The following is a 27,796-nucleotide window of genomic DNA, read 5'->3' as shown; positions in this document are numbered from 1 at the left end:
TTGTGCTATTTTATAGTCCAGTTGCCTACATTTTTGTTCACGAAGAGTTCTCTTTGCTCTCCAGTTCTACCTTGTTGTCCTATCCCTAGCCAGCTGCTCTGCATCCAGTTTTTGGCCCTGTGCAGTTGGTGAAGGCCTGTGGAAGGGAATTGGCATGGGTGCAACTCACTCTGAGGAGGCTCCTTAGTGTTCTAATCAGTCGTCAGCCCACAGGTGGCTGTTTAAAAATTTGATAGATTTTTCCTTTTTCCTTATGTCTGCGTTAGTTCTTCCTGCCTGTCTGCTATGGATGAAAACAGCTGTGAGTGTTTTTTCTGTTCACAGAAGGGCTCATCAGTTCCTGGGGTACAGTTAATTTAGATTTGTTTCCTTAGCCCTGTGAAGGGGGTAGATAATCTAGCTTGTTCTCATTTTTAAGGTGAGAGCAATGGTTTTTCTTGCATTATCTCCTTTGAAATAGTTGGAATAGATAAATGATTACTTTTGACTTTTAAAAATTATGTGGCACAGGAATTCCCTGGTGGCACAGTGGTTAAGAATCCACCTGCCAATGCAGGGGACACAGGTTTGAGCCCTCGTCCGGGAAGATCCCACATGTTGTGGAGCAACTAAGCCCATGCACCGCAACTACTGAGGCCGCGAGCCACAACTGCTGAGCCCCCCATGCCTAGAGCCCATGCTCCGCAACAAGAGAAGCCACTGCAATGAGAAGCCCACACACCGCAACGTAGAGTAGCCCCCGCTCGCCCCAATTAGAGAAAGCCCGCACGCAACGAAGACCCAATGCAGCCAAACATAATTTTTTTTTTTTAATTTATGTGGGACATACAATCACCTGTAGTTATTTGTAGGTACAGCTAATTATATTTCTTGGCACATAGTAGGCGCTCAGTATTTATCGAAATAATTAATGTTTAATGCTTAGTATATTTTTTTACTGAGAACCAGTCATTAACAGTTTGGTTATTAAATAGTGTTTTGTCTGATCTTTGAGTTCTTAAAATTTCTCTAAGAAGTGTACTTCATTTGTAGGGCAGGTAGGGCAGTGTTTAGCACCGAATGGTCACGAGATACATGGAAGTTATACATCCCTTTTTTTTTAAAGCTCCTTAATCCATTTCATTAGGAACCTACAAAATAGAATTTTTCAATGATTGTTTATTATCTTTCCTTTTTTATATGGAAATGGGGAAATGGCATTTTTTTAAAATTATGTATATTCAAATGATAGTGTTTTAAATCACACGGAACAACAACAACAAAATCTTGATAAAACAAGAAATGGGAGAAATAAAAACTGATTTCTGAACCAAATGTGTACTTACACAATAGTGAATCACTGGGAAATGTAGTCATGGACTAGGTAAGCTCCATGTGAAGAAAACATATAGGAATTCAAAAGCGTTATAGCACATAACTCTTTGTTTCTTAAATAGATAGGCCTCAAAGTTTTTTTTTTATAGCACATCACATCTTTTTAAAATAAATTCTCACTTTTCTTTTTTGGCTACATTGGGTCTTCGTTGCTGCGCGCGGGCTTTCTCTCGTTGTGGCGAGTGGGGACTACCCTTGGTTGTGGTGTGCAGGCTTCTCATTGCAGTGGTTCTCTTGTCACGGAGCATGGGCTCTAGCCTTGAGGGCTTCAGTAGTTGTGGCACGTGGGCTCTAGAGTGTGTGGGCTTCGGTAGTTGTGGCTCGTGGGCTCAGTAGTTGTGGTGCATGGGCTTAGCTGCTCCGTGGCATGTGGGATCTTCCCAGACTAGAGATCAAACCCATGCCCCCTGCATTGGCAGGTGGATTCTTAACCACTGCGTCACCAGGGAAGCACCAGGACTATTTTTTTAAGGAAGTACGTTTATTGGCGGTTGATAATTCATCTTTTCTGAACTGCCTTTTTATATCTTTTACCTGCTTTTCTCCTGCTGTCTTATTGTTTTGCAAGAATTCTCTATATGTTAGGTTATTCTTTAGTCTGTCACATATTCTAAATTCCTTTTTCCAGTTTGCAAGTTGCTTTTTAGTTTTCTTTGGAGGTTTTGTTTTTAGAGGTTTAAGATTTTTAACTTTTTACATGTCTTAATCTTTATTTTGCTTTTATGGTTGTTCTTAAACCATACTTTCTATACTAGAAAATTATAAAGGCAATATTATGTATTTACTCATTTATATTTTTCCTAGGTCATTTATAATTTCTTTTTAAAAATTTTTATCGTTTTATTTTTTTAAAATAAATTTATTTTATTTATCTTTGGCTATGTTGGGTCTTTGTCGCTGCACGCGGGCTTTCTCTAGTTGTGGCGAGCGGGGGCTACTGTTCGTTGCAGTGCACGGGCTTCTCATTGTGGTGGCTTCTCTTGTTGCGGAGCATGGGCTCTAGGCTCATAGGCTTCAGTAGTTGTAGCTCACAGGCTCAGTACTAGTGGCTTGCAGGCTCAGTAGTTGTGGCTCGTGGGCTCTAGAGCACAGGCTCAGTAGTTGTGGTGCACGTGCTTAGTTGCTCCACGGCATGTGGGATCTTTCCGGACCAGGGCTTGAACCTGTGTCCCCTGCATTGGCAGGCGTATTCTTAACCGCTGCACCACCAGGGAAGCCCATAATTTCTTTTTAAATGTTTTTATGTAGAGTTTATTTTAGCATTTGGTTGGTATGATATATGAATCTAGCCTTTTCCAGATTGTCAGTCAGTTTGCAGGTAACATCTGAGTCATCTTCTTTCTCTGCAGAGAATGCAGTCATTATCATTTTCTAAGTTCTTTCTGACTTTCCTCTATGGACTTTTTCTGTTCTTGTGACATTCTGTACTATTTTTATGATTGAACTTTTTTTTTTTAACGTCATTATTGGAGTGTAATTGCTTTACAGTGATGTGTTAGTTTCTGCTTTATAACAAAGTGAATCAGCTATACATATATATATGTCCCCATATCCCCTCCCTCTTGCGTGTCCCTCCTACCCTCCCTATTCCACCCCTCTAGGTGGTCACAAAGCACCGAGCTGATCTCCCTGTGCTGTGTGGCTGTTTCCCACTAGCGATCTATTTTACATTTGGTAGTGTATATATGTCCATGCCACTCTCTCACTTCGTCCCAGCTTCCCCTTCCCCTTCCCCGTGTCCTCAAGTCCATTCTCTGTGTCTGCGTCTTTGTTCCTGTCCTGCCCCCACGTTCTTCAGACCAATTTTTTTTTTTTTTTTAGATTCCATATATATGTGTTAGCATACGGTATCTGTTTTTCTCTTTCTGACTTCACTCTGTATGACAGACTCTAGGTCCATCCACCTCACTACAAATAACTCAATTTCATTTCTTTTTATGGCTGAGTAATATTCCATTGTATATATGTGCCACATCTTCTTTAAACATTCATCTGTTGATGGACACTTAGGTTGCTTCCATGTCCTGGCTATTGTAAATAGAGGTGCAAGGAACATTGTGCTACATGACTGTTTTTGAATTATGGTTTTCTTAGGGTATATGCCCAGTAGTGGGATTGCTGGGTCATATGGTGGTTCTATTTTTAGTGTTTTTTTTTTTTTTTTTTTTTTTTTTGCGGTACGCGGGCCTCTCACTGTTGTGGCCTCTCCCGTTGAGGAGCAACAGGCTCCGGATGTGCAGGCTCAGTGGCCATGGCTCACGGGCGCAGCTGCTCCATGACATGTGGGATCTTCCCGGACCGGGGCATGAACCCGTGTCCCCTGCGTCGGCAGGCGGACTCTCAACCACTGCGCCACCAGGGAAGGCCTATTTTTAGTTTTTTAAGGAAACTCCATACTGTTCTCCATAGTGGCTGTATCAATTTATATTCCCACCAACAGTGCAAGAGGGTTCCCTTTTCTCCACACTCTCTCCAGCATTTACTGTTTGTAGATTTCGTGATGATGGCCATTCTGACTGGTGTGAGGTGTTAACCTCATTGTAGTTTTGATTTGCATTTCTCTAATGATTAATGATGTTGAGCATCCTTTCATGTGTTTGTTGGTAATCTGTATATCTTCTTTGGAGAAATGTCTATTTAGGTCTTCTGTCCATTTTTGAATTGGATTGTTTGTTTTCTTGATATTGAACTGCATGAGCTGCTTGTAAATTTTGGAGATTAATCCTTTGTCAGTTGCTTCATTTGCAAATATTTTCTCCCATTCTGAGGGTTGTCTTTTTGTCTTGTTTATGTTTTTCTTTGCTGTGCAAAAGCTTTTAAGTTTCATTAGGTCCCATTTGTTTATTTTTGTTTTTATTTCCATTTTTCTAGGAGGTGGGTCAAAAAGGATCTTGCCGTGATTTATGTCATAGAGTGTTCTGCCTATGTTTTCCTCTAAGAGTTTTATAGTGTCTGGTCTTACATTTAGGTCTTTAATCCATTTTGAGTTTATTTTTGTGTATGGTGTTAGGGACTGTTCTAATTTCATTCTTTTACATGTAGCTGTCCAGTTTTCCCAGCACCACTTATTGAAGAGGCTGTCTTTTCTCCGTTGTATATTCTTGCCTCCTTTATCAAAAATAAGGTGACCATATGTGTGTGGGTTTATCTCTGGGCTTTCTATCCTGTTCCATTGACCTATATTTCTGTTTTTGTGCCAGTACCATACTGTCTTGATTACTGTGGCTTTGTAGTATGGTCTGAAGTCAGGGAGCCTGATTCCTCCAGCTCCATTTTTCTTTCTCAAGATTGCTTTGGCTGTTCGGGGTCTTTTGTGTTTCCATACAAATTGTGAAATTTTTTGTTCTAGTTCTGTGAAAAATGCCAGCGGTAGTTTGATAGGGATTGCATTGAATCTGTAGATTGCTTTGGGTAGTAGAGTCATTTTCACAGTGTTGATTCTTAAATCCAAGAACATGGTGTATCTCTCCATCTGTTTGTATCATCTTTAATTTCTTTCATCAGTGTCTTATAGTTTTCAGCATACAGGTTTTTTTGTCTCCTTAGGTAGGTTTATTCCTAGATATTTTATTCTTTTTGTTGCAGTGGTAAATGGGAGTGTTTCCTTAATTTCTCTTTCAGATTTTTCGTTATTAGTGTATTAGGATGCAAGAGATTTCTGTGCATTAATTTTGTATCCTTCTACTTTACCAAATTCGTTGTTTAGCTCTATTAGTTTTCTGGTAACATCTTTAGGATTCTCTATGTATAGTATCATGTTATCTGCAAACAGTGACAGCTTTACTTCTTCTTTCCGATTTGGATTCCTTTTATTTCTATTTCTTCTCTGATTGCTGTGGCTAAAACTTCCAAAACTATGTTGAATAATAGTGGTGAGAGTGGGCAACCTTGTCTTGTTCCTGATCTTAGAGGAAATGGTTTCAGTTTTTTACCATTGAGAACCATGTTGGCTGTGGGTTTGTCATATATAGCCTTTATTATGTTGAGGTAAGTTGATTGAACTTTTATTAATATATAGTCAGCATTGTAGGTCAAAAAGAAGGTGGTCATTAAATACATTGTGTTGTGCTTTAAGGTGCTAGGGAATTAGGAAGGAATTGGTTTTGAACTATACCTTAACCAATAGCTGTGTAGCCATGTACGCTTTCTGGCCTTGTATTTGGGAAATAATATTTCTGTTCTAAATTATTTAATTGCATTTACTTAAGTATTTTAGACATTTCAGGGCTCAGCACCTGAACCTTTGACTCTCCACCAAGTACATTTCTTTTATTTGATTCTTTGTATTCTCTTGATTTATGTTTGTATTGCACTTTATGAATTTGTTTTAAAGACATAGGTAAAATGAATAGGTTTTATTTCTTTTGGCCATTTGGAATAGGACAGACTTCTGGGTGAAATAACTGAGTCTGGCTAGGAGATGTTTTACATTGATGTTGAAATCTGTGGTCTTTACTATGTACATGTGGCTGAAATTGTTATTTGACCAAGAACATTTATTATTTCATATCTTCTGTAGGCTATACATGTGTAAAATTCATGCATTTTAAAGTGCCTATTTCGGGAATTCCCTGGCGGTCCAGTGGTTAGGACTCTGTGCTTCCACTGCAGGGGGTATAGGTTCTATCCCTGGTCAGGAAACTAAGATCCAACAAGATGCGTGGCACCAAAAAAAAAAGTGTGCCTGTCTCTTCTGTTTTAATACATCTTGTTAAACAGTATTTTTAGAAAATGAAGTTTAACTTCTTTGGGAATATTTGTGTCTTCATTAAGTTCCATATGCAGCGGTCCCCAACCTTTTGGCACCAGGGACCAGTTTCATGCAAGACAGTTTTTCCACGGGGTAGGGGGAGATGGTTCAGGCAGTAATGCGAGTGATGTGGAGCGGCAGATGAAGCTTTGGTCACTCGTCCGCTGCTCACCTCCTGCTCTGTGGCCCTCTGACGGTCCTCGGCGTGGGGGTTGGGGACCCCTGCCATATAGGATCCGTACTTTAATTAGTCTTTGCACATTTTGATCATTCTGCTAAGAAAATTCTGTCATTTTGATTTGGTACAACAAAAATCTCAAGATGAGTGTTTTCTTTTCAGAAGTCAGGTGATTTATGTCTAAAGTCCCTGAGAATTTTGCATTCTGTGTTTTATTCTTTTCAGGTGATCTGATGGTAGTTCAAGAAACAGCAGGAGAACTCCCTGTCAAGTGTATCAGAAACCTTATGGGAATTACCTGGTGGTCCAGTGGTTAGGACTCGGTGATTTCACTGCTGGGGCCCGGGTTTGATCCCTGGTCGGGGAACTAAGATTTCACAAGCTGCGTGTTGACCAAACAAACAAAAAAGAATATCAGAAGTTTTAGTTTTTTTTTCTCCTGAGTAGTTTGTAAGTTGGAAAAGCTTATATGGTCTAGAAACAGGGGTCATTGTTTTGCTAAGGGAGGAAGAAAATATTAATAGATTGCACAGAAATGCTAACTAAGGATGTGTCCGGGCAATGAAACTGAGAAGAAATCTCCTGAGGCAGGGGACCGTTCCTGTAAAAATTCTCCTCCCTAATAAAATAGTCACAGGAAGAAAGAATCCTCCCCTTCCAGCATTTCCAGGGTATGATGGCAAGAGCTGCAAAAACCATCCAGCAACGTAAAAACTAAGAGTCTGAGGGGAAAAAAGCCAAAATGTCAAGGCTGCCGAAGCAGAAAGACACGCTCTTTAATGACACCATTAGATCACTGCATCGATTCCATCTACAGACTTGTAAGACACCATTACATATCTTTATTATTACTTAAGCCACTGCTTTGCAGCAAATGGAGTATTCAACAGCCTATTTTCATGTGCTGCGCAATCTTACAAATCATAAAAGCATGTCCACCAATCTGAATACCTGTAACAAAGTCACCCACCAACCATCTCAGTAAAGTGAGGCTTGTCTGGAAAATGCTATTAATGCTGACTTCATTGTTGGCTAAGCAGGCAGTCGCTGCTCTGGGAAGCTAAAACTGGTTAACTTTTTTGAATTAAAATACATTGAAATGCTTTTAAATGAAGGATCTTCATGCCAGCACTAGAACATTTCTCTGCCTAGGTCCTTTTGTAAATACTGTTAAGCTCCTTTTTCCTCTTATTTATATAGGAATATTCTGCCATTGACTACTAAACTTGCACTTTTTATTTATTTATTTATTAAATTTTTTTTTTTTTTTTTTTTTTTTTTTTTTTGTGGTACGTGGGCCTCTCACTGTTGTGGCCTCTCCCGTTGTGGAGCACAGGCTCCGGACGCGCCGGCCCAGTGGCCATGGCTCACGGGCCCAGCCGCTCCACAGCATGTGGGATCTTCCTGGACTGGGGCACGAACCCGTGTCCCCTGCATCGGCAGGTGGACTCTCAACCACTGCGCCACAAGGGAAGTCCCTATTTATTAAAATTTTTTAAAAAATTATTTTGGCTGCGCCATGACTGAGTTGCGACACGCAGGATCTTTAGTTGGGGCATGTGGACTCTTAGTCGTGGCATGCGTGTGGGATCTAATTCCCCAACCAGGGATCGAACCTGGGCCCCCTGCCTTGGGAGCATGGAGTCTTACCCACTGGACCACCAGGGAAGTCCCTAAACTTGCACTTTTTAAATAAAGAAGAATGTCTGCCTCATCAGAAGCTGGGGGGAATTTCTTAAGCAAAGAAGACACCAAATTTTTTTTTTTTTTTTATAAAAGGCAGTGCTTTCTGTCACTTCTTATGTTTCATTGTTATACTGTACTTTTCATTGTTATAGGAATTATGATATGGTAGTTTACTTACACGTTTTCTGTTGTAGGATTTCTAGGTGTAGCTTAAAATAATTTGAGGGAAAGCTAAAGATTAGACAGGTACATATTAAAGATATTAAATATTAATTCTAGATCCTGATTAGATTACAGCATCCCAAACTTTACAGAAAAAGCTACTTTTCCCCATAACGTTCCAATTATTTATTTGTTTAATTTTTGAATTTTATTTATTTTTTTATACAGCAGGTTCTTATTAGCCATCCATTTTATACACATCAGTGTATACATGTCAATCCCAATTGCCCAATTCATCCCACCACTCCCACCCCCTGCCGCTTTCACCCCTTGGTGTCCATATGTTTGTTCCCTACTTCTGTGTCTTACTTTCTGCCCTGCAAACCAGTTCATCTGTACCATTTTTCTAGGTTCCACATATATGTGTTAATGTACGATATTTGTTTTTCTCTTTCTGACTTACTTCACTCTGTATGACAGTTTCTAGATTCATCCACGTCTCTACAAATGACCCAATTTCATTCCTTTTTATGGCTGAGTAATATTCTGTTGTATATATGTACCACATCTTCTTTATCCATTTGTCTGTTGATGGACATTTAGGTTGCTTCCATCTCCTGGCTATTGTAAATAGAGCTGCAGTGAACATTGGGGTACATGTGTCTTTTTGAATTATGGTTTTCTCAGGGTATATGCCCAGTAGTGGGATTGCTGGGTCATATGGTAATTCTATTTTTAGTTTTTAAGGAACCTCCATACTGTTCTCCATAGTGGCTGTGTTAATTTACATTCCCACCAACAGTGCAAGAGGATTCCCTTTTCTCCACACCCTCTCCAGCATTTGTTGTTTGTAGATTTTCTGATGATGCCCATTCTTACTGGTGTGAGGTGATACCTCATTGTAGTTTTGATTTGCATTTCTCTAATAATTAGTGGTGTTGAGCAGCTTTTCATGTGCTTCTTGGCCATCTGTATGTCCTCTTTGGAGAAATGTCTATTTAGGTCTTCTGCCCATTTTTGAATTGGGTTGTTTGTTTTTTTGATATTGAGCTGCATGAGCTGTTCGTATATTTTGGAGATTACTCCTTTGTTGATTCATTTGCAAATATTTTCTCCCATTCTGAGGGTTGTCTTTTCGTCTTGTTTGTAGTTTCCTTTGCTTTGCAAAAGCTTTTAAGTTTCATTAGGTCCCATTTGTTTATTTTTGTTTTTATTTCCATTACTCTAGGAGGTGGATCAAAAAAGATCTTGCTGTGATTTATGTCAAAGAGTGTTCTTCCTATGTTTTCCTCTAAGAGTTTTATAGTGTCTGGTTTTACATTTAGGTATCTCATTCATTTTGAGTTTATTTTTGTGTATGGTGTTAGGGACTGTTCTAATTTCATTCTTTTACATGTAGCTGTCCAGTTTTCCCAGCACCACTTATTGAAGAGCCTGTCTTTTCTCCATTATATATCCTTTCCTCCTTTGTCATAGATTAGTTGACCATAGGTGCGTGGGTTTATCTCTGGGCTTTCTATCCTGTTCCATTGACCTATATTTCTGTTTTTGTGCCAGTACCATACTGTCTTGATTACTGTAGCTTTGTAGTATTGTCTGAAGTCAGGGAGTCTGATTCCTCCAGCCCCATTTTTTTCCCTTAAGACTGCTTAGGCTCTTTGGGGTCTTTTGTGTCTCCATACAAATTTTAAGATTTTTTGTTCTAGTTCTGTAAAGAATGCCATTAGTAATTTGATGGGTATTGCATTGAATCTGTAGATTGCTTTGAGTAGTATAGTCATTTTCACAATATTGATTCTTCCAATCCAAGGACATGGTATATCTCTCCATCTGTTTGTATCATCTTCAATTTCCTTCAACAGTGTCTTATGGTTTTCTGCATACAGGTCTTTTGTCTCCCTAGGTAGGTTTATTCCTAGGTATTTTATTCTTTTTGTTGCAATGGTAAATGGGAGTGTTTCCTTAATTTCTCTTTCAGATTTTTCATCATTAGTGTATAGGAATGCAAGAGATTTCTGTGCATTAATTCTGTATCCTGCAACTTTACCAAATTCATTGATTAGCTCTAGTAGTTTTCTGGTGGCACCTTTAGGATTCTCTACGTATAGTATCATGTCATCTGCAAACAGTGACGGTTTTACTTCTTTTCCAATATGTATTCCTTTTATTTCTGTTTCTTCTCTGATTGTCTTGGCTAGGACTTCCAAAACTATGTTGAATAATAGTGGTGAGAGTGGGCATCCTTGTCGTGTTCCTGATCTTAGAGGAAATGCTTTCAGTTTTTCACTATTGAGAATGATGTTTGCTGTGGGTTTGTCATATATGGCCTTTATTATGTTGAGGTAGGTTCCCTCTATGCCCACTTTCTGGAGAGTTTTATCATATATAGGTGTTGAATTTTGTCCAAAGCATTTTCTGCATCTATTGAGATGATCATATGGGTTTTCTCCTTAAATTTGTTAATATGACTTTTTTTCCTTCAATTTGTTAATTAGTCAGGTTATGTAGACCCTACTACCACTTTCTGTAACTGCTACCCAGGGCTTGAAGGGGCTTATGCTCACAGCAGTATTTGGTGATAATGATAGTAATACAGTGATTCTAGGATTGTTGCTGATAAACTTTCTGAGACTGAATATGCCTGCGAAAAACAAGATGGTAGAGAGATGGGCTGTTTGACCATTGAAGGGACTTTGTTTCTGGCTTTACTTCTGAGGACCTTGTGTAACTGTGGCTTACTCATTGAAGTTGCTGTTAGAAACTGTTACTAACGTTCATATCTAGGACTTGAAAATATTAAAGGAAAATTAGCTATTTATTATATTGATTTTTGTCTATGATATTTTTAAAAATTCAGGACCATTTTTTCTTTTCTTTTTTTTTTTTGGTCTGTATTGGGACTAGAACCATATTATTTTTCAGATACACCTTATTTTGTACAAAAATAGGATAACCCCACCCCCACCCCGATCTTTGATTTGATTTTGTTAGAATCCTCAGAAAAGCAGAGAATCTGTAATTCTCTTTATGGGAGTTAATAGCTGCCGGATGGAGTCCGTGTTCCTATAGTATCTGGACTTTGTCTTTATCTACTTGCCTATGTTGAAGTCTTCTTTTTTTTTTTTTTTGCGGTACGCGGGCCTCTCACTGCTGTCGCCTCTCCCGTTGCAGAGCACGGGCTCCCAGCAGCCATGGCTCACGGGCCCAGCTGCTCCGCGGCACGTGGGATCCTCCCGGACTGGGGCACGAACCCATGTCCCCAGCATCGGCAGGCGGACTCTCAACCACTGTGCCACCAGGGAAGCCCTATTTATTTTTTTGAGGTATTATTGACATAATAAACTGAACATAAAGTGTTCAAGTTGATAAATTTAGATGTGTTACGTGTACCGTGCCCCAACACCTCAGTGAAGATAGTGAACATACCTATTACACCCAAAAGTTTCCTCTTCTTTTTTTTTTGCGGTACGAGGGCCTCTCACGGCCGCGGCCTCCGGACGCGCAGGCTCAGTGGCCATGGCTCACAGGCCCAGCCGCTCCGTGGCATGTGGGATCCTCCTGGACCGGGGCACAAACCCGTGTCCCCTTCATCGGCAGGCGGACTCTCAACCACTGCGCCACCAGGGAAGCCCAGTTTCCTCTTCTTTATAATTCTTCCTGCTTATCTACCAGCCCCCAGTTACCTGTGACCTGCTTTCTGTAACTATATATTAATTTGCATTTTCTGGAGTTTTATATAAATGAAATCATATAGCATGCGCTCTTTTTTCTGGCTTCTTTCAGCATAATTATTCTGATATTCATCCACGTCGTTGTGTGTTATTAAATTTTTTTATTGCTGAATAGTATTCCATTGTACAGACATACAGTAATGTGTGTAGGCATTCACCTGTTAATGGACATTTGGATTGTGTTCACTTTGGGGCTCTTAAAAAGTAAGCTGTTCAAGAACATTCACATACAAACCTTTATGTGGATGTGTGCTTTCACTTTTCTTGGGTAAGCACCTAGGAGTATTATAGCTAGATAATATGGTAATGTATGTGTTACTATTAAAAACGCTACCCCATTGTTTTCCACAGTGATTGTTCTGTTTTACATTTTCACCAGCAGTTTCTCTGCATTCTTGCTGATCTTGGTCTGGTTAGTCTTTAATTTTAGTTATTCTCATAGGTGTGTAGTGATAGCTTATTATGATTTTAATTTGTGTTTCATCAGTTACTGGTGATGTTGAGCATCTTTTCATGTGTCTGGTTGCCATCTGTATGTCTTCTTTGGTGAAGTGTCTAGTCAAATCATTCTTAAAAATTAGGTTTTTTAAAATAGTGTTGATAGTTCTTTATATATTCTGGATACAAGTCCTTTATCAGATATATGCTTTGCCAATATTTTCTTTCAGTTTGTGGTTGTCTTTTCATTCCCTTAACAATACCTTTTGAAAAAACAGAAGTTGTTAGCTTTGCTGAAGTCCATTTTATCTATTTGTTCTTTTGTGGATTATGCTTTTGGTGTCATTTTAGAAATCTTTGCCTAACATCACGTCATAAAGAGTTTCTCCAATGTTTTCTTTTACAAATTTTACGGTTTTAGATGATACATTTAGATCTATGATCTGTCTTGAGATAATTTTAATTTATTGTGTGATGTATACATTAAAGTTAATATTATAATTATTTTTTGGCAAATGGGTATTCATTTGTTCTGGCACCATTTGTTGAAAAGATTATCTTTTTTTTGTACCTTTGCCAAAAATCAGTTGTTCTTATATAACAAGTCCTGAAATCAGGTATTGTTCGCCCTCAACTTTGTTCTTTTTCAAAGCTGCTTTGACTTTTCTAAGCCATTTGCATATACATTTTAGAATAAAATTGTCAATTTCTACAGAAAAAGCCTACTGGGATTTTGATTGGATGGCTTTGAATCTGTAGATTAATTTACTGCTTATTTCATTCTTTAATTTCTCTCAGCAGTGTTTTGTAGTTTTCCTTGTACATGTTTTTCACATGTTTTATCAGACTTATCCCTAAGTATTTATATTTTTTGAAACTCTTGTAAAAAATGTTGTTTTTGAAACTTGCTCTCCAATCAGGTGTTGTCCAATAAGCATGTGGCTCCTGATCATCTGTTGCAAATCTGCCAGCGCATCGGTCCCATGTTGGATAAAGAAATTCCACCCAGTATTTCAAGAGTCACTTCTTTACTTGGTGCAGGAAGGCAGTCTTTGCTACGTACAGCAAAAGGTACCTTAATTTGAAGAAGTGTTCTGCTTTGTATTACTAGCTTAATAATTATTATAATTGTGAAGTAATGTAAGCATTGTGGAAGAAAGGTGATATGTAACTAAAAACCATGCTGTGGACTATAAAATTCTCTGCATTTAGCATAGATGTTGAATTTTATTACATCAGTGTTTAATGGGTCCTTCTGCATTTAAAAAAATGATAAAGGTATAGATGTTAAGCTTAAAAGCTTGAATTTATTCTGAGATGTGTTTGAGGTTTTATCAATGTGAGTTCTTATTTTTCCATTTTGTAGCTCACTTATAACTTCATTGAATGTAATTGTATGTGTCTAATAAACTCTTTAAATGCTAGAAGTATTTCACTTGATATTTAGATTCTGAAGCCCTTTTATAAGGGGAAGTGATTTTCTAAATTTGGTAGCAGTTTGAAAATGAGCACCAAAAATGTACAAATGCATGGTTCTTTTTCACCAGTTTTTTTTTGCGAAATTATGTGGTAGCAAAATGTTTGGAATTGCTGTTCTTTTTCTGTTAGCTTGGTATAAATTACTTAGACTCAGTATATGTATGTGATATGATCTATGTATACAACGTGGCTTAACTGCTAATGGGCAAGAATGTTGGCTCTTCTGATCCTGAGTATACGTCAAGTTCATCCCTCATGATTATTTTTAAGATCTGTTGCTGACGTGATGCTGCCTCTTAGATGCTCCACCAGTGTAAAGTTTGACTGAGAAAGAACAACCCTTCCTCTTGGTTCCATGCCAGACTGGTTTGTCAGCTTTAGTTGTTTCTCAGTGCTCTTAATGGTCATGCCACACTGTAGCTTGAATCAGGAAACTGTTCATATTCTTCCTTTTTCTGTGTCCCTATTCACCTTGTAATTATTCTGTTTTAGGTTGTTATATAGTAGTTGCCTGGGTAGCCTGTTTTCCTGTTTTCTTTACTTGTGTCAAGCTCAATGTCGTTTTGTGATGAGCACTGCTTTAGAACTGGCAGACCTTAGAAGAAACTTCAGCAAGCTGTCCTAGGGTAGGGACCATATTTCTCTGTTTTGTACTAGTGACGCAAGAGGATGCCTTGTAACTGCTCTTTGATAATGATAGTGGTAATGAATTCATTCATGTAACACATGATATGCCTGTTAGTTTGGGGCACCCGAGGCTCAGTAGAGGGTTTATATAATGCCTTTCTTACCTTCCTCTTTCAGTTGTGAAGAAGCACATTTCTAGCACAGCATGATCTGTATTCTGCTGCTATCTCCTATAGAGGGGGTAGACAGTTTTTCTTAGTATATTTGCTAAGAGGGATAGGATTTGAGAATTAGTGTTCAGACTCAAAGATCCTACATATGCTCTTTTGTAAAGGATTATCTATGATCCTAAAACAAGAGGAAAGTCATTTAATTTTGTCAGTACTTTCTAAGGAGATTAAAATCATGGTAATATTGGCCATCATTATTTTTAAAACTCAGTAACATTTCAATAAGTTAATTAAGTCAGGATTTTCTTATAAACCAAAAAAATTGAAATTTTCCTTACAAAAATTTCTGGTTTTGGAGAGTTGGATCGGTTGTGATTAAGACCTTTATCATTAATAATTGTATGGTATAATTCTGCAATGAAAAATAAAAACCTGTTTGGCATTGAGTGGGACTTGGAGTCAAAAGATCTGGTTTTATGGTCCATCTTGACTAATCATTTACAGTGGATCTCTTTAAAGGTCCTGGAACCTTTGAGCCTCAGTTACCTCACTTGTAAATTGGCAATGATACCTACCTCACAGGGTTGTTGTGAGGATTCAATGAGATAATGTATGTGGAAAGCACTTTGTAAATTGTAAAGTGCTACACAAATGTTAGTTGTTGCTGTTGTATCTGAGATGTCTTAAATTTTTTTTTCCTTCAGAAATAGTCTAATAAACCTCTAGGGCTTTTCTGTTAAAGTATATTAGTTGGTAAACCTTTGAATAAACAGTTTATTACAATATACGTAAGTATTCTATAAAATCTTTCTTGGGGTTAACTTTCAAGATTTTATGTGTATCTAAAATTCATTTTAAAGACTGCAGGCACACAGTTTGGAAGGGCTCTGCCTTTGCTGCTCTTCATAGAGGAAGACCTCCTGAAATGCCGGTGAATTATGGTTCCCCACCAAATCTTGGTAAGTGAGGTTGACTTTTTAGAGGCCCAAAACCATTTTTAAATTTCTTGACCAACTTTGTAACTTCTATATTAAAACTTAAAAGGTAGTACTGGTAATGTTGTTTCAGATTTGTGGTTTTCCTAAAATTATTACTAAAAGTAATAAAAGTCAATGAAAACAATCTTATTTTAATAAGAAGTGTGTACTAGTGCTTATAGTAGAAGAGAATTGGGAAGAAACTTCGTCTTTAGGATTTCTCGAGCATTGATTTTTGTGACCCTCTAGAAATTGTTTTGGAGGTTTTCTTAGCTTTTTACATATTGGCTCCCCCTTAACCACTTTCATTGTTTTTATTTCCTAGTGGAGATACATCGAGGAAAACAACTCACAGGGTGTTCCACTTTTAGCACAGCATTTCCAGGAACTATGTATCAGCATATAAAAATGCACAGAAGGATTCTCGGACATCTATCTGCTGTTTACTGTGTAGCATTTGATAGGACAGGACATAGAATCTTTACAGTGAGTTAACATTTTAAACTCAATTTGGTATCATCTGGAGCACTTTAGTGTGCCTCAGAATTATCTAGAAAATCTTATAAAACATGTAGATTCTATCTTTCCTCTTTGTCAGGAATTTTGACTCAGTAGGTCTGGTGTGGGGCCCATGAATTTACATTTTTATTCAGTATCGCAAGTGATTCAGATGCAGATAATCAGGCCTTGTGTGTTTTTTGTGATAAACTGATTTAGAACAGTGGTTCTTGAGCATGATCATCAAGGATGCTTAAAAATATGCATTCCTAGTACTTCCCCTCCAGCCCATTCTAGACCTACTGAATTAGGTTATAGTATGTATTAACCAAAAACAATCCCCCCAAAACCCCTCTACATTAATCAAAAAGACCCCCTTCCCCCAAATCCAAATCTCTACAGGTGATTCATATTCACATTGATTAATCATGATCTAGGGGAATTGATTAACACTGAAAGATTATTTTATAATTGTTGTAAAACTATATGTAAATATTTGGAATTTAATTTACCATTTTAATGTTTTAAGGGAAAATTAAGGTGGGTAAGAAGTTTAAATTTCATTTTTCAGTTGTTGAGACTCAGTAGATACTCAAATATTTGCTGAATGGATGGATGCTTGCTGGTACTATAAATTTGAGACTCTGTTGCTTAGTTATTTAAAATGAGTGTTCTAGTCCCATTATTTTTTGTTTTTGGAATTGCCACTTAATCAACTTGTGAAACATAGATCAGTCTTAACTAACATTTGTCAAATTATTTAGCTTGATGTGAGCTAAACGAACGTTTAACCATTGTTAATTGAAATGGGTGAGCCATGAACTTTTAGTTGGACTTATTCCATGGCAGAGAATTTGGGGAAAATAGTATTTATAATAAGTCTAAGCCATAGAAATGAAAACTTCAAGGTACCTTTATTATTTGATTTGAAGAAAAAACTATTATAAGTGTTCTTGGCTGTCAGAAAAAACTATTGTAAGTGTTGTTGGCTGTAAGATTCATAATTTGCAGAATGTTCTACAGTTGGAAAGAGAGGAGGAGTTATAGACACTTAATTTGAGTGACATGTAAATGGTATTTTTTTAAATGATAAAAAAGCCTTGCTGTATTAACATTTTATTTTTGGGTGTATTTTTTCTCAGGGTTCAGATGATTGTTTGGTGAAGATTTGGTCAACACACAATGGCCGCCTATTATCCACATTAAGAGGTCATTCTGCAGAAATTTCAGATATGGCAGTAAACTATGAGAATACAATGATTGCTGCAGGGAGCTGTGATAAAATAATTAGAGTGTGGTGCTTGAGAACTTGTGCTCCAGTTGCTGTGCTCCAAGGACACACGGGGTCAATTACATCTTTACAGGTAAACCAGCTTTAGTGTTCACATTTGTGTATTATCTCCTTTTCCTTTAAAACTCTTTTTCTTTGGAGATGAGAAATAGTAAGATGCTTAGTAGTTATATGCTCTATTTTAAATTTAGTAATGAAGAGAAATATAATTAATCATAGTTCCATGAATCTTAGAAGGGTGATGTAACAAATATGTAATGCAGTTAAGAGCTGTATATAAAGGCTTGATGGATGACTTATTGTTTCCGTAAGGTTTATAGTTGAACTGAATGAGTGTCATTACACACTCATGGTGTTAAAGGAGAAAAATCATCAATTTAAGACTTGTGGATTTTGATGAGTGGATTAAATTTGCTGAAATATATTAATTTTTTTCCTTCATGGGGGATGTTAATTTTGAACCACATACACAGTAGACAGAATAGTATGATGAACCCCTATGTGCCCATCACCTCAGGCCAATTCTTCTTCAGCCATTTCACCTTGTACCCAAAGCAAATCCTAGATTTCATATCATTTCTTCTGTAAAAAACTTCAGTATGTCTTCCTAAAAGACATACTGTGTTTTATTAGAAACATTATCATCACACTTGTTTGTTGATGTTCAAATTTCCAGTTGTTTCATAAATAGCATTATTTTGTTTAGTTTGTTTGAATTAGGAATCAGACAAAGCCTGTACCTTACAATTGCTATAGATTAAAAGAATTTTAAAACAATTGCACAGTGTTGTCCAATTTTTTTTTTATAACCACTTGCAGTTTCTTTGTTGAGGAAGTTGGGTTTATCTATAGAGTTCCCACAGTTTGGGTACCATTTGCTTCCTTGTGGAGTAGATAACATGTTTCTTTGTATTTCTTGTAAGTTGGTTGTTGGATCCAGAGCAGTAGTTTTATTTAATGTGCATGAGAATCACTTGGAGGCCTTGTTTAAAACACAGATTGCGGGGCTTTCCTCGTGGCACAGTGGTTAAGAATCCGCCTGCCAATGCAGGGGACATGGTTTGATCCCTGGTCCGGGAAGATCCCACATGCCGCGGAGCAACTAAGCCCGTGCACCACAACTACTGAGCCTGCGCTCTGGAGCCCGTGCTCTGCAACAAGAGAAGCCACGACAATGAAAAGCCACAACAATGAGAAGCCTGCGCACCGCAACGAAGAGTAGCCCCCTGCTCACCGCAACTAGAGAAAGCCCGCATGCAGCAATGAAGACCCAACGCAGCCAAAAATAAAAACAAATATAGATAAATAAATTTATATAAAAACAAAAAAAGACAAAAAAACACAGATCGCTAGGCCCCAGTGCCAGAAATTTTGTTTGATTCAGAATGTTGGAGGCGGGGCCTGAGAATTTGCCTTCATAACAAGTTCTCGAGTGCTGCTTCTGCTTCTCCTTTATATATTATTATTATTTTAAAAATTTTATTTCATTGTATCTTTTATTTTATTATTTATTTATTCATTTATTTAATTTTAGCTGCGTTGGGTCTTTGTTGTTGTGTGCAGGCTTTCTCTAGTTGCGGCGAGCGGGGTCTGCTCTTTGTTGCAGTGCGTGGGCTTCTCATTGCGGTGGTTTCTCTTGTTGCAGAGCACGGACTCTAGGTGCACGGGTTTCAGTAGTTGTGGCATGCAGGCTCTAGAGCGCAGGCTCAGTAGTTGTGGTGCACAGGCTTAGTTGCTCCGTGGCATGTGGGATCTTCCCGGGCCAGGGCTCGACCCCGTGTCCCCTGCATTGGCAGGCGGATTCTTAACCACTGCGCCACCAGGGAAGCCCTGCTCCCCCTTAGGGACTACACTTTCAGGATCATTGATCGAGAGGCTTGGTTACCTTGAGGTATGTTCTTCCAGGCATTGAACGTCTGGTGGACTCTGCAGTCGTCTTAGATCCATTAGTACTGAGAATGGTGCTACTCAGTCATTTTTTTTTTTTTTTTGAAAATTACGTTTTGTTAGTAGATAATGATTTGTAAGGCCTTTTAAGACATGTTGGTGCTTCTGATTTGAGTTTGAGTAAGACAAGCAGAGTGGTTTCATTTTCATATGTGAATTTACCTAGGGTATATGTTAAGTGGTCTATAAGTAGATTTGGTGTGAAGTTCTGTGATAGAAGTGACTTTTCTCAATTCCTGTGGCCAATATTCTTGAAGAATAAAGACTGCAGACTTATTTTTGAAGGATGACAACTCTAATTGGGGTTGTGTTTTACTTTGAAAATGTAAGCAAAATTTTTGATTTGCCTGTTTATTTTTTGGCAAGGAGTATATTGTTCTCTAGAGGATTTCATAGGTTAAAAATTAATTCAAATCCTAGCTATGTTCTAGAGGTTAAAAAAATTTTTTTCATTTTGTTATTTGGTATGAACTTATAGGCAACATAACAGCAAATAAGAACATTTATAATACTTTTTGAGGGTGTCTGTCTTAAAACCATTAGGGAATTCTTCAGTGTGAAAGTGGAGCTCTGGACTTCACTGAAAGCCCCATTCTTTTGGTAATGGGGGCCCACATGTGTTTACTACCTACTGAATATATCAAAAAACTCTCCTTGGGTGGTGATAGGTTTTTATACTTCAGAAGGCTTATCTGTGCTTGCTAGTGGTTACTCTGAAGTTCAAAGTCAAGCAAATGCATGATTTTAGTTATTAATCTTTTTCATGTTCTTTGCCTTGTTGTTACTGGCATGTATAAACCATTTTAAATTTTAGTAAAGGTTTTCTTTTTATTAAAAAAATGGTATGTAAGTAATATGGTTTGCAAAAAAATTAGACAGTAGTTAATAGCAAATAAAATTAAAGACTTCCATAATCTTACCATCTAGAAATAATCACTTTCAGTATTTTAGCACACACCTTTCTCATGGGTAGCAGTATACAGTGTCACTTAATATAATTTACATTCTCAAAAATGTTAGTATTAGACTTAACTGGGTTAGAGGTAGAACCTTTTGTCTATCTAAGAGGATCAAGTGAACATTCTTCAGGAGTAAAAGACATAATGCAGAGCTGGCAACTATAGAAAAGCTGGATGAGGGTGACAAAAGTATCTGAAGTACTAATAGAATGAGAAATTATGGGACCAAGATACAGTAAATAAGGAAAGCCCAGGGAGAGGAACTTGAGTTTGAAGGCATATGCCAGTTTCACAGGAGGTGGCTGAGAAGCTTAGCTGAAATTTTGACAGACTTGTAGGGTTGGGGAGGATATATCTTGGAAGTATGTATGCATAATAAATTCATAATAAATATGCAAATTTCATCAGAACTAGAAGTTAGTAAAAAGGAAATTCTAGAATTGAAATATATAACTGAATTTAATAATTCAGTGGATGGTTTTAACAGTGTATTAGATGCAACTGAAGAAATCAAAGAGAGAATTAATGAGCTGGAAATGGGGTTAGAAGAAAATAAATAGATGGAAGCACAGAGGGAAGAGTTTGGAATGTACTGAAAGAGATTAAGAAATAGACAGGAAATGCTGAAAAGATTCCACACGTGTATACATACATATATACCATATGTGTAATTGGAATTCCTGAAGAAGAGGAGAGAATGAAGCAAAAGCTTTGTTTGTAGTGATAATAGCTGAGAATTTTGCAAAATACGCTAAAGAAATAAAGCCACAGATTGAAGAAACACTAAGGATCCTGGGCAGAATAAATATACAGACATACTAAACATTACAGTAAAAGCTTTAAAACCAAAGACAAAGTGAAATCTTAAGTAACCAGAGGGGAAAATAAAGAAGGAATAAAACTGACGGCTAGCTTCTCAGTAGAAGCAGTGGAAGTTGATAGACAAAGGAGTACTCTTCTTAAAGTGTTAATAGGAAGTGACTGCCAGTCTTGAATTCTGAACCTACTGAAAATACCATTGAACTACAATAAACACATTTTCAGACAAATGGAGAGTTTCTTATGATGGAACAGCACTAAAGGGAATTCGAAATAGTATCTATTAGGCAGAGAAGGAATGTGATCCCAGGCTTGGAATAAGAAAGAATGAAGAATTAAAAAAACAATGTGTGTGAGCAAATGGAAATAAACATTGACTCCATGCAACACATGTAATGTCTTAGGGTTTTAAATTATGTATGGAATTAAACTAACAGTAGTAATAGCTTGTATATAGGGAGGAGGTAACTTTAGTATTTGTTAGATCTTTGCATTTCATAATCTCTAAAATAATTAAAAGACTAGCAAGAGAATATATAACTACTAAGCTTAATAGAGGGGGAAATATGGAATAATAAAAAAGCAAGAAAGGAAAGAAAAAGAGTGTAGGAAAAGTACTGAGATGAAACTAGGATATCATTAAATGGCATTGTAATCATAGATTACTTGTAAATGCATTAAATGGTCCAGATAAGAGAGAAAGATTTCAGACATAATTGAAAAACAAACCTCACCTTCAATATAAGGGTATAGGGAGTCTGGATGTAAAAAAAAGTAAAGGATGGAAACAATTATCCAAAAATTAACCATAAGAAGGCTGGTATAACATACTAATATTATTAGATAAAAAGGCATTAAGGCAAATACCAATTTTAGAGATAAAGAGGGACAATTTATAATGATTAAATGTTTCATTAGGCAGGAAGAAGAGTTCTGAATTTGTATGTGTTCAGTAACACAGCCTCAAAATACATTAAGCAAAAATAGAACATATGGGGAAAAATAGACCTCCATAATATTAATGGGCAATAAGCACATCTCTGACTCTCTCAGTAGTTGGAAGAACAATCTGTGTCATTAAGAATATAGATTTGAACAATGTAAATAATAAGCTTGATCTGTATGATACATTAGAACACTGCGTATTATATTCACATCATTTCTTTTCAGTCTTAAGTGGATTATTATATAAATATTGTCCACATTCCAACCCTTAAACTAAGTTCTCAATAAATTTGAAAATACTGAAAATAATCTTAAGTATATTCTCCAGTAGTGCTATTAAGCTGGAAATTAACTACCAGCCAGAATTAATAGAATAATCCTCACTTTTATAAATTAAGCAATACACTTTTATGTAACCCATGCATCAAAGATGAAATCACAATAAAAATTTGAGAATATTTTGAACTGATTAATAATGAAAATATTATAATTATAACTTGTGGGATATAGAGTTTGGTAGCCAGCCACCAAGATGGTGCCCAGTGATTCTTCCCTCCTCATGCTGTTACCCATTGGTAGTCTCCTTGTTGAATAGGGTTGACCTGTGTAACCTATAGGATACTGGGAAAGTGATGTAGGGTGACTTCCATTGCTTGATTGTGAAAGGTTATAAGACAGTGGGAGTCACTGTCTTATTCTCTTGACGTGAATGGAAACATCTGTCTTATTCTCTTGACTCACTTGTCTTGAGGGATGCCTGCTGTGTCATGTCGACAGGGCACTCAGACAGCCCTATGGAAAGGTCTTCATGGTGAATAATTGGAGTCTCCTACCTTAGCCGTGTGAGTTGGCCTTTCTGGAAGCATGTCCTCCATCCTCATTTAAGCCTGGGCTGACATCTTGACTTCAACCTCAGGAGACCCTGAGCCAGGACCACCCTGCTAAGCTGTTCTAAATTCTTGACCCTTAGAGACTGTGAAATAATGAATATTTACTGTTGTTTCCAGTAGCTAAGTTTTGGGATAGTTTGTTATACAACAGTAGATAATTAATACCCAGCTGAAGCAGTGCTGAAAGGGAAGTTTATAGCCCTCAATGCATATATTAAAGAAAAGGCTGAAATTCAGTGATTAGATGTATTTCTCAGAAAGTTAGAAAAAGAACAGGAAACAATTAAGGATGGAAAAAATAATCATAACAGTAAAGAGTATCAACAAAGCCAGAAGTTCTTTGAATGAAATACTAAAAGTGGTGTAAGACTGAGATTAATTTAGGATCAAAATAGAAATATCATAAATATTATCATATTTGAAAAAGGGAATCACTATAGACCCTTCAGACACTAAAAAGTATATTTTAAAAGTTTTATATGGAAAATTTGAAAAAGTGAATTATTCTAAGACTGGCACAGAAAGAAATAAAATCTGAATAGACCTGTAACTATAAAATGCATTGAATCTGTAGTTAAAATTCTTTCTCTACCTGTTAGTATTTCTGTCAGAAATGTTTAACCTGAATCACATGAGGAAGCAGTCAGACAAATGCAAATTAACAGTTTATGAAAGCAATCTATATCCTTCAAAAGCTTAGTTTCAAAAAGACAAAAGGTGGGAGAACTATTTTATAAGGGAAGTAAAAAACTGTGACAAATATAAATATGTGATTTGGATCCTGTCTTTAAGAGAGGAAAAAAAAAAGAAAACCTATAATGGACATCTGAGAAATTGGGGGAAATTTCAATATTAATTGTATATTAAATGTCTTGAGTCTAATAAATGTATTATGTAGGAGAATATCATTGTTCTTAGGAGATACATGCTGAGGATTTTAGGGTTGAAGTGTCATGATGTCTGCAACTTAGATTCAGATGGTTCAAGTCCATCCAGTAGCCAGGGGCAAGTGTGGCAAAATATTAACGATTGGTGAATCTTGGTGACTGGTATGTGAGTGTTCATTGTACTATTCTTGCAGCTTTTATGCAGATTTGAAAGATTGCAAAGCGACATTTGGGGAAAATGAACAAATGCTATACTATCACTGCAACTGTTCAACATTAGCAAGTACTACTAAGCAAGAAAAAACAAAAATGTATAAATATTGGAAAGAAAGAGAAAAAAATTCTCATTTTCTTTTTTTTGGCCGTGCCGTGTGGCATGTGGGATCTTAATTCCCTGACCAGGGATCTAACCCCTGCCCCCTGCAGTGAAAGCATGGAGTCCTAACCCCTGGACTGCCAGGGAAGTCCCCCAAATTCTCATTTTTCAAACAGTTTGATTACCTACTTGAAAAAGCCAAGAGAATCAATGGAAAATGCCTTGACAGATTTCAGTTTAATCTTACAGTAGTTGTGGGACTAGATAGTGATAATGGCTGCAGAGTATTGTGAATGTACCAAATGCCACTTAATTATACATTTTAAAATGGTTAAAGTGGTGAATTTAACGTTGTGTGAATTTTACCCCCTCCTCCACTCCCCCATGCTAATAGCTCTGTCTAGAATGCACATGTGAGCACACAGGAAAGATTTGCATTTTAACAGTTAGTAGGACGGCTTACTACCTTTAAATAATGCATTCTTTAATAGCAAAATAGAGGATCAACATATATTAAAGACTGCTTATTTTGTCACTGAATAAGTTGTAAAAGTAGAAGTTATTATGCTCTCAGGCACATGTTATATACTAGACAGTTACTCAGGATGTGTGATTTCAGGAAAACTGTTTTGACTTTGGAAGTAGACATGTGAGATTGCAGTACAGAATCACAAAGCCAAAAGGGACTTTGAGAAATTGCAGTTCTTACTGTTTCCTTTATTTAGAGGTGCATGTTACAGTCATCGATGAGTAGCTTTGAGGTTGGTTAATAAAACATGGCTATATGTCAGCGATACTGCATTTGAGGAAATGTTGTTACTTAGAAACAGTAAAAGGAAGGCTTCAAAAGTTAAAAATGCCTGTTGGGTACTAAAAAAAAAAATCTCTTAAAACGCAAACTTAAGAGGATTTACCTGGTGAATTCTATAAAACCTATTAGAACTGCTGAGAGCTTAGTAAAACATTTAGATATAGGACCCATGTCCTAAAACCAAAACTTTCTTATAAACCATCAATAATCAGTTTGCAAATATAATGAAAAAAGTACATAATTCATAATAGCAACAAAAGCTTCACATAGGAGTAAACTTACCAGGAGACGGGGAAAGGTCTTAAAAATAATGGCAGAACCTTGGGTGGTGGGGAGGGAATAGTCTAAATAAGTGAAAATTTCTACCATGCTCCTGAATCAGGAGATTCAATGTTGTAAAGCTGTCACATCTCCAGATCATGGTGTAAAGTCAGTGTATTTACATTTGAAATCCCAGTTGCTTTGTTTTAATGGAACTTGGCATGTTATCAAGTTCATTTAGAAAGAGAAAGATAAGCACAAATAGCCAACCACCCACCCAATCCCTCAAAAAAAACCCTCAACTTTTTGCGATACTAGGTATTTAAAAATGCTTTAAAAGATGTTATAAACAGTATAGTGTCAACCCAGGGCTAGACAAAGACATCAGTGAGACAAAATAGAGAGCAACAAACGTCTTGTGTATCTGTCATATTAAGTGACCTGTGTTCTAACTAATTTTAATTTTAATTAAAATTCTTTACTCTGTGTTTGCAAGGTTACAAATTTTACCTTGTTTTAATTAACAAGAATTATCCAATTGTTAATATAATTTCAGTTACTACTTTTAATGGGATATTCTCTAAAACTCATTGTTAGTCCATATTCTGAAACATATCTACTTAGATGTAAATAATCACTTAAAAAACCCTTGATTTCATATATTCGAAGAGAAGGAGCTTAGAAGAAGCTTCACTGAAGAAGTCGTAGGTTCAAATTTTATCTCTCTTACAAAGTGTATATAACCTTGGGGAAAAGCATGAAACAGAGATAATAAACTATCTCTCTCTGGCATGTTGTAATGATAAGTAAGTATGTAACTCATACGGAAAAACAAAACCAACCCATTTCTTCCCAACACTTCCTTTTCTCTTAATGGCAATACTGGTCTTCCTTTTGCATAAGTTCCTTTATCTTGAATGTCTCATGAGTCAGCAAGTTGTGTTGCTTCTTTCATGAAGGTAGGGGGTACTGCCGTCCAGTTAAGGTTCTTGGATCAATTGGATTGATTCTTGGTTCTTTATCTTATCTGTTCCTTTTCAATCAATATTATATACTGCTGTCAGACAGATCTTTGGGTTGCCTTCAGTGTTTTACTTGAGAACTACAGTTAACCTCTTAACTTGGTGTTATTGGGTCCAGATTTTCTATCCATTTAACCCATTTCCATACCACTTCCAAAATGAACACTTAGTCTTATAGATCTTTCTGTTAACTATCACATTCCCTCTCACTTTTGTATTTTTGTTCGTCTTATTCCTTTGCCTAGTGCGTTTTTCTTGTTTTCCTTATATTTTTCTGTCTTTTAAGCTGCCTTAAAAGCTGCCTTTGGTCCAGGATGTCTCTGGACCAAATTGATCTTGCTTTCTCTAGCTTGTTTGTGTAGCACAAATGTTAGCCCTGTTCCAAAGTTACGATATAATTTTTGTGTTTTCTTATAATACTTTTATGGTTTTGTTATTTAAATATTTAAAGTGTTGATCACTTGGAATTTATCCTGCTTTACAGTCTGAAGAATGGATCCATTTTTTCCCAGATTGTTGCACAGTTGTCCCTTTACCATTTATGCATTTACGATCCATTGTTTCCTCAACTGATTGAGATGGCTCCTTTATCTTAAGTCTTGCGTATTAGGGTCCAGTTTGGACTTCACATTTTTCCATTGGTCATTCTGTCATTGTGTACCTACTGTGCCCCATAGTTTTAATTAATTGGCTTTGTGGTCGGTTTCACATTGATAGGACTAGATCTTTACTTTTCTCTTTGTAAAAGTTTTTCTGACTGTTCTTGTTAGTTTTGAAAATAATCATTTATTGAGATCACATTACATTTACAAATTAGAGATAGACTTCATTTTTTACAGGTTATGAGTTTTCACTGCAATAATATTACCTATGTTTTGGATTTCTTGTGTTTTACTTAAAGTGTTAGTTGAAGTTAACTTTGAAAAACTGTTTAACTTCAGTAGCAGCTCAGGAAACTGAATTGCAAATGTTATTCCTTTTTAGTTTAGCCCAATGGCCAAAGGCTCTCAAAGATACATGGTCTCTACTGGTGCTGATGGGACAGTTTGTTTTTGGCAGTGGGATTTAGAATCCCTGAAATTCAGGTAAGTGACTTTAATTGTGTAATAAGTTTTCTTTTTTAATGTTGTTACAGTTTAGTCTAGTGAAATGAAATCTGATTATAAAGAGAAATTGTGTATTGTGGTTCCGTTTTTACTTTTGAATTTAATTTTTGTTAAACACAGCATATGTGCCATATTGACTACTGTTTACACTGTACGATTTAGATAGTTGGATATGTAAAAGGAGCATAGCCATGCTGTCTTAGTGGGCACATTTTTTTGAAAAAGAAAAAGTGATAGTATATATGTGAACATTTTGAAAAATGTTAGAAAAGTATAATTACATGGGCAGAAATTTAGGAAGGATCCTTTAAGAATCAGACCTGGATCATAGCCCTGCACTGCCCAGTGTGTTACCCGCTAGCCACATGTCTCTACTGAGCACTTCGGGTGTGGCTAGTGCAATTGAGGAATCGAATTATTAATTTAAATTTAACTGATACGATTCAGTTATTACAAAACTTTTAAACGTATT

The 27,796-nt window shown here is 36.8% G+C and overlaps 1 protein-coding gene across 2 annotated transcripts in view; it reads left to right on the top strand.

Moving 5' to 3' along the window:
* Positions 1-27,796, top strand: part of BRWD1 (bromodomain and WD repeat domain containing 1) — a 120,456-nt gene that overhangs the window by 12,087 nt on the left and 80,573 nt on the right. The window contains exons 5-9 of one of the 2 annotated variants that reach the window (XM_079923445.1): positions 13,240-13,390; positions 15,456-15,554; positions 15,898-16,058; positions 17,213-17,434; positions 27,203-27,303. In XM_079923445.1, the coding sequence (XP_079779571.1) occupies positions 13,240-13,390; positions 15,456-15,554; positions 15,898-16,058; positions 17,213-17,434; positions 27,203-27,303 (734 nt within the window). Of the gene's footprint in view, positions 1-6,527; positions 13,391-15,455; positions 15,555-15,897; positions 16,059-17,212; positions 17,435-27,202; positions 27,304-27,796 lie in introns of both variants that reach the window. The other variant, XM_079923446.1, reaches the window with a different exon arrangement.

The sequence above is a fragment of the Stenella coeruleoalba genome (assembly GCF_951394435.1).
Source record: "Stenella coeruleoalba genome assembly, chromosome: 5".
Lineage (NCBI taxonomy): Eukaryota > Metazoa > Chordata > Mammalia > Artiodactyla > Delphinidae > Stenella > Stenella coeruleoalba.
This window is presented reverse-complemented; position numbering and strand designations above follow the sequence as displayed.